Genomic DNA, 6320 nt, shown 5'->3' with positions numbered 1-6320 from the left:
CGCCAGGATCTGGGCACGGAGGCCGCAGCGGCAGCGGAGGCGCGAGGCGGCGGAGATGATGAAGGCTCGGAGAAGGGCATTACCCTTGGCGGCGGCGACAGAGGCGACGGAGATGATGAAGACGACGGAGGCAGTGGCGGCGCCGAAGAGGAAGTGGAGCCGAGTGCTGAAGCTCCCGCCGCCGCCGCCGCCGCCGCCGCCGCCACCACTGCCTCAGCCGCCGCCACGGCTCCCACAACACCCGCCAGTGCGTTCCGCAGCGGCAACCAGTCGGGCAGGTCGTTGGGCGGCGCTGGCAAAGGTAACAAGTTCCGGGAGAAGTACGGCACCAAGGCGGCAGCCATGGGGCTTTGTACGGCACCTGATCGCAGCAGCCGCCCCGCGCAGACGGCACCAGCGACCCTTAGGGCGCAGATGCACGCGGCGGCAGTGCTGGCGGCAGCGGCGGCGGCAACTCCGGCGCTCGCGTGTTGTCAACCGTCATCACGGGAAGCGCGGGTCGCATCAGCGGCGACGGCGTTGCGTCGCCGTACGTCCCACGTGGATCAATGTCAGCCCGGTTGCCGTCACCCATGCGGCCCAGAGGGGATTTCGGTTGTTACGGCAGCGGCAGCGGCGGCGGCGGCTTGGCCAGCGGCGGCAGCTTGAGTGAGGGGGCTTTCGCCAGCGGCATGATCGTCCTTGGCGGCAGTGGCGACTCGGCGGAGATGTCCAAGCTGCCGCCAGTGTCGGAAATCCCTATGCCGTACTCGATGTTGGGAACGTACGGCTCCGGCGTTAGCAGTATGCGAGGCCGGCTGGTATGCCCTGTCGTGGAGGAAGATGGAGAGGGAGAGGGAGAGGAGGCAGGCGACGCGCCGCCACCACCGCCGCCGCCGCTGGCGTCTCAGCAGCAGCGGCATAAGACGACGCCGCAACAGACGCGATCCGGCAGCAGCGGCGGTGGCGGCAGCGGCGGCAGCGGTGGCAGCGGAGCCGCCGCCAATGTCACGGTTCCCCAATTTGGGTCGTCTCTCTCCTGGAGTTCCACGCCAGGTGACCCAGGGGTCAGTGAGCCAGGAAATGCCGAAGCGGCTGTGGCGGCGGAAGCGTCGGCGGCAGTAGCGCACATGGCCGTTGAGCTCCGATCGGGTATGAAAGGGCTGCGGGGCTCACCAAGCCATACGGCTTCTACCGCCGCTGCCTATGAGCCAAGGATGCCGGCGGCGGAGCAGCGGCAGCAGACGCCGCCGTCGCCGTCGCCGTCGCCGCCGCCGCCGCCGCCACGCTCTGCTTCTCCGTTCCGCGGGTCGCCGTCACGCGACGACTTCAGTCGTCGGGCCGCCGTCCGCACCGGCGGTAGCTCCCCGTAGCCCAGTTGGATGAGGTGGGGGTTGGGGGATCACTGCCCCCCAGACGCGAGTGACATACTTTATATATATACTGTTAATGTATTATTATACGTACTATTTTTAATATTCTTTATTTTTTTGTAAAATGATTCATATTTTATTTTGGTGTATCCTGATATAGCATTGCACATTTCCGTACTGTACGGCATGCCTGTTTACCCGCTGCCGCCCCTCCATAACACCCTTCCTTTGCTCGTCTTTCCCCCCTCCCTCTCCCTCCCCCGCAGCTCCCTTCAGCATGTGGTCGGGTGCGGCCGTCTCCACCCTCTCCGCCTTCTCACAAACCGTGAGGTCGCTTCCAAGCTGCCATCCAAGTCCTCACGGCGCCGCCAGGGCCCAACACCCGCCCGCCTTGTCGGGCGGCGGCGGCGGCGGGGGGAGCTATCACCGCCGACAGACGCTGCGGCGGAAGGCGTTACAGCGAGCGGCGATGTACGGGACGGATGCGGCGGCAATCGGGTGCCGCCGCCGCCGCCGCAGCCATCAGGCCTGGCGCCGGTAGGTGCGGCGGTAATGGCGGCGGCAGCCAGACCAACGAACCAGCTGCCGTACGCACCGGTCGCGACGCAGGTTGAAGCTCCACCCCGTGGGCTTGTCGAAGGCCTTGCGCACCCAGCAAACGTAAGCGGCGTTGGTGGTGACAGTATCACATCGCGACGAACCACAGTCGGTGTCACAGCCCTGGATGCTGATGCCGTACCGCAGATTCCCAGCACAGGCAGCGGGTACGATGTCTGCGCCCCTGTTTATGTGCCGTACGGTCGAGAGATGGGGCTCAGGGGAGGTGGTGCAAGAAGCGCCATTGTCGTCGGCGGCAGTAGCGGTGTCAGTGCAGGCGGCAGCGACGGCGGCGGTGGCGTTGGCAGTGGCACTCTGGGTAATAGGACGCTGTCGTGGGCCTTACGCACAGCGCCAGCGGGGTGGGATTCCGCGTTTTCCCATACGGGATCGTTTCCCGATGGCGGCACCCGCCGCCGCCGCCGCCGCGGTGGCGGCGGCGGCGGCAGGGTCGCCGCCGGCACCGGCATCGAGGGTGGCGCCGAAACCTTGGAAGTAAACAGCGGCGCTCCCGTCGGCCGTACGGCAGATAGGCGCATGGGACGAGCTGCTGCTGCTGCGGCTGCTGGCGCGGAGGCTGCGTTACCCAGACCCGAGTTCACGTTCGGCGAACCTAGGTCCTTGTGTTCCCGGAGGCGCTCGTCCATGGCCGTTGTGGTAAGAACCGTTAGGGGTAACGGCCACGTGATAGTAATGGCAGTTAGAATCGTTGATTACGACGTGGAAGTTCATCTTGCACAGCCTTAGTAAAATTCCTTCTCCTTCAGGACGTTTCTTTCCTCACTCTTAACCCTAAAACCTCAAAGCCACAAGTCCCTAAAACCCTAAAATCCTAACATTCACACCGCAGGTTGCTGCCGGGGCTGGGTCAGACACCAGCAACGCAACAGCAACGGCGCCACCAGCCGTACATTTGCAGTACGATAACTTCCCCGGTGTGTGAACACCCATATCCGCCGCTGACACCACTCGTTCGGCGGCGCTGCCGTACATCTCCATCACCTCAACCGGGGACCCGGAATCGCCATTTCGCGCCACAATGGCCGCCGTGAGTACGACATCGTCACCGATCCCGTCGCCGATCCCGTCGCCGTCGGCTGCGACGGCGGCGACGGTGGCGTCGTCAGAGTCCCCCCGACCTCGGAGACCGTCAGCATGGCCGTGGGCTTTCCAGGGGGATCGCGAGGGCGACGGGGGAGCAAAGGAATGCCGCCAACACGGTACGGCAACGCCGCATCCCCCGCCGCCGCTGACAACTCTCGCTGCCGCTGCCGCCCTTTCCATTCCTTCCGGCGGCGGAGCGTTCACCCCATCGGCTCCGTCAGGCCCGCAGCGATCCGTACACTCACCATCTGCTGAGACAGCCTCGAGGACGACATTATGCCGTACAAGTAGCGGCGGCGGCTTCGTCGGGGCCAATCTTGTTTCTGGAACTCAAGGCACACAGTTTTCAGCCTGCACCAAACAACCACTAGCAGCAGGAAAACGGGCCACGTTTGGCCTCAGTGCCCTGTGTCGAGATAAGAATTAGTACCCCTAAGCTGAGCTGTGCATGTCCGTCTACAACGCGCTCGTTGTGCCGGTGTTTTCGTATGAGGCGCAAGTTTGGGGACCTGATTTTATTGGTGTGAATTCCGAGTGCGCAATGGCGAACCCTATGGTGCCCGACTACGGTTTCACTTTATCGCGAGCTTGTCGTAATTAGTACCCCTAGCTTACTTAGAAGAGTTCGCTAGGCGTCTAGACGCCCGGTGGGAGTGCCCGGGTACCCTAGGTAATCCATGCACCTTCCAAAGTGGAAGTACCGGCGTCAAGGCATGTCGCTATCTGAACTGGATAGGGGCGCCCCCACTTAGGGGCACGCGGCATAAGTGGCTGAAACCGCCGTTTCTGGTTAGGCTGTTGGGAGTTAAGAGATTAACTGACCTAACTGCCGTGAGTGCACAGCGTGCACCTGCAGGCTTTGTGACGGCGGGGCGGTTGAAGACGAGATGCATGTTTTTGCGGAATGCCCGGTGTACAATAGCACACGGGCAAAGTACGATCGTGACCTCGCGTTTCAAGCGCATGATTATGACCGAGGCCCCACCCCTGGTGCACTAGCCAGGTTCCGCTCGGAAGTCTGGGAGGCCCGGCATGTTGCTTTAAGGCGCTTCATGCTCAATCGGATGAGGGAGGACGATGATGATCCACCATGTAACCACACTAAAACGATTTACTAACGATGAGAATGGAGGCGTCAGACTGGCACTCTTTACCTCGAAACCTCATAGTCAAACCCTTAGAAACGGAGAAAGGCGAAGGAGGTAGCGACGTCAGCATCAGGAGCAGATACCGGAGGGTCGTACCAGAACTAGACAGGACCAGTTACCCAGCAGAGTGTCGCTTCCTTATCGCAGCAACAACATCGAACAGCGTGGTACGTATGAAAACCACCTGATGTTGAATGCGGTGCGATGCTCTTGCAGTTCAAGTGCAGTGCAACAGATACTCTCACTAGCACGAGCAGGAGGCGGATGAATGAAAACGTAATGTTAGGCACAGCTGGTAGGCAGAAAGCTGTGCAGAGTCGAACTAAATTTGGGGCACATAGCTGATCAGAGAGAAGGGACAAACGGATCCCAAGTGAAGCGCGGACCAGTCAAACACTGAAGCTGCTCGAATTCGGAAGTGCAAAGTGTGCGAGTCGAAGGGATGAGTGCAGAAATTCGTCCTTGTGTTACAAGATTGACGAGGCTCGGCAATTAGAGCAGCAAAGACAGCAGCATCCTGATGCATGAGTTGCACTAATGACAAAGTCTGCATAAGCCAAGCAAACTTGCCACTTGCCAGGGCGCTGCTCACACACACACAAACGAAAGTCCTCCCTACCCGCGATATGACCCATTGTGCAAATGCTCTGCAGGAAGTCCCCGCCTCCTCAATCAAGTCATGAACCTATCCGATAAATAAGCGGGTATCGTTCACATGGCCAATCGCCATGTGAGACGCAAAACCCAAATACATGGCAAAAGCAAACAGTTGGCAAGCCTGCCATAATGAAGCGTCCTCTTGTGCCGCTGACAAACACAGCTTGGCTATTGGCGCGGGCTCCACAATGCGGACTGGAGACCCTGCATATGTACAGATGAACCGGTTAAATATGCCAATTCCAACGACTAACGGATGGATTTGAGCGCGAACGGCAGTTTACCCCCCAAGCTTGCGGCCCAGACTTAGCGTGCACAATACTGTGCTAAGGCGCCTCACGTACGTCGCAGCCTCGTTAGAGCTGAGGCCGCGCACTCGTGCAGCTTTCAAACAGAAAGCCTGCGGAAGTGGAGACCCTGCATAAGAATAGACGAAACGGTTAAATATGCCAATTCCAACGACTAACGGATGGATTTGGGCGCGAACGGCAGTTTACCCCCCAAGCTTGCGGCCCAGACTTACCGTGCACAATACTGTGCTAAGGCGCCTCACGTACGTCGCAGCCTCGTTAGAGCTGAGGCCGCGCACTCGTGCAGCTTTCAAACAGAAAGCCTGCGGAAGTGGAGACCCTGCATAAGAATAGACGAAACGGTTAAATATGCCAATTCCAACGACTAACGGATGGATTTGGGCGCGAACGGCAGTTTACCCCCCAAGCTTGCGGCCCAGACTTACCGTGCACAATACTGTGCTAAGGCGCCTCACGTACGTCGCAGCCTCGTTAGAGCTGAGGCCGCGCACTCGTGCAGCTTTCAAACAGAAAGCCTGCGGAAGTGGAGACCCTGCATAAGAATAGACGAAACGGTTAAATATGCCAATTCCAACGACTAACGGTTGCATTTGGGCGCGAACGGCAGTTTACCCCCCAAGCTTGCGGCCCAGACTTACCGTGCACAATACTGTGCTAAGGCGCCTCACGTACGTCGCAGCCTCGTTAGAGCTGAGGCCGCGCACTCGTGCAGCTTTCAAACAGAAAGCCTGCGGAAGTGGAGACCCTGCATAAGAATAGACGAAACGGTTAAATATGCCAATTCCAACGACTAACGGATGGATTTGGGCGCGAACGGCAGTTTACCCCCCAAGCTTGCGGCCCAGACTTACCGTGCACAATACTGTGCTAAGGCGCCTCACGTACGTCGCAGCCTCGTTAGAGCTGAGGCCGCGCACTCGTGCAGCTTTCAAACAGAAAGCCTGCGGAAGTGGAGACCCTGCATAAGAACAGATAAAACGGTTAAATATGCCAATTCCAACGACTAACGGATGGATTTGGGCGCGAACGGCAGTTTACCCCCCAAGCTTGCGGCCCAGACTTACCGTGCACAATACTGTGCTAAGGCGCACTCACGTACGTCGCAGCCTCGTTAGAGCTGAGGCCGCGCACTCGTGCAGCTTTCAAACAGA

The 6320-nt window shown here is 59.6% G+C and overlaps 2 protein-coding genes across 2 annotated transcripts in view; one reads left to right on the top strand and one right to left on the bottom strand.

Annotated features, from left to right (window-relative positions):
* Positions 1 to 4052, top strand: part of VOLCADRAFT_103382 (uncharacterized protein) — a gene marked incomplete at its 3' end in the record, with an annotated part of 8413 nt that extends 4361 nt beyond the window's left edge. The window contains exons 8-15 of the mRNA XM_002947246.1: positions 218 to 247; positions 584 to 1338; positions 1619 to 1677; positions 1725 to 1889; positions 1962 to 2116; positions 2399 to 2606; positions 2800 to 2884; positions 3910 to 4052. Coding sequence (XP_002947292.1) covers positions 218 to 247; positions 584 to 1338; positions 1619 to 1677; positions 1725 to 1889; positions 1962 to 2116; positions 2399 to 2606; positions 2800 to 2884; positions 3910 to 4052 — 1600 coding nt within the window. The remainder of the gene's footprint in view (positions 1 to 217; positions 248 to 583; positions 1339 to 1618; positions 1678 to 1724; positions 1890 to 1961; positions 2117 to 2398; positions 2607 to 2799; positions 2885 to 3909) is intronic.
* A 1086-nt stretch (positions 4053 to 5138) lies between these two features.
* The window catches only part of VOLCADRAFT_87521 (uncharacterized protein), a gene marked incomplete at both ends in the record, with an annotated part of 1881 nt that continues 699 nt past the window's right edge, over positions 5139 to 6320 (bottom strand). Inside the window, 5 exons of the mRNA XM_002947106.1 lie at positions 5139 to 5258; positions 5382 to 5471; positions 5595 to 5684; positions 5808 to 5897; positions 6021 to 6127. Of these exons, the coding sequence (XP_002947152.1) occupies positions 5139 to 5258; positions 5382 to 5471; positions 5595 to 5684; positions 5808 to 5897; positions 6021 to 6127 (497 nt within the window). The remainder of the gene's footprint in view (positions 5259 to 5381; positions 5472 to 5594; positions 5685 to 5807; positions 5898 to 6020; positions 6128 to 6320) is intronic.

The sequence above is a fragment of the Volvox carteri genome (assembly GCF_000143455.1).
Source record: "Volvox carteri f. nagariensis unplaced genomic scaffold VOLCAscaffold_5, whole genome shotgun sequence".
Classification (NCBI taxonomy): Eukaryota; Viridiplantae; Chlorophyta; class Chlorophyceae; order Chlamydomonadales; family Volvocaceae; genus Volvox; species Volvox carteri.
Note: the sequence above shows the minus strand (reverse complement) of the source record. Positions and strands in the feature narration are given on the sequence as shown.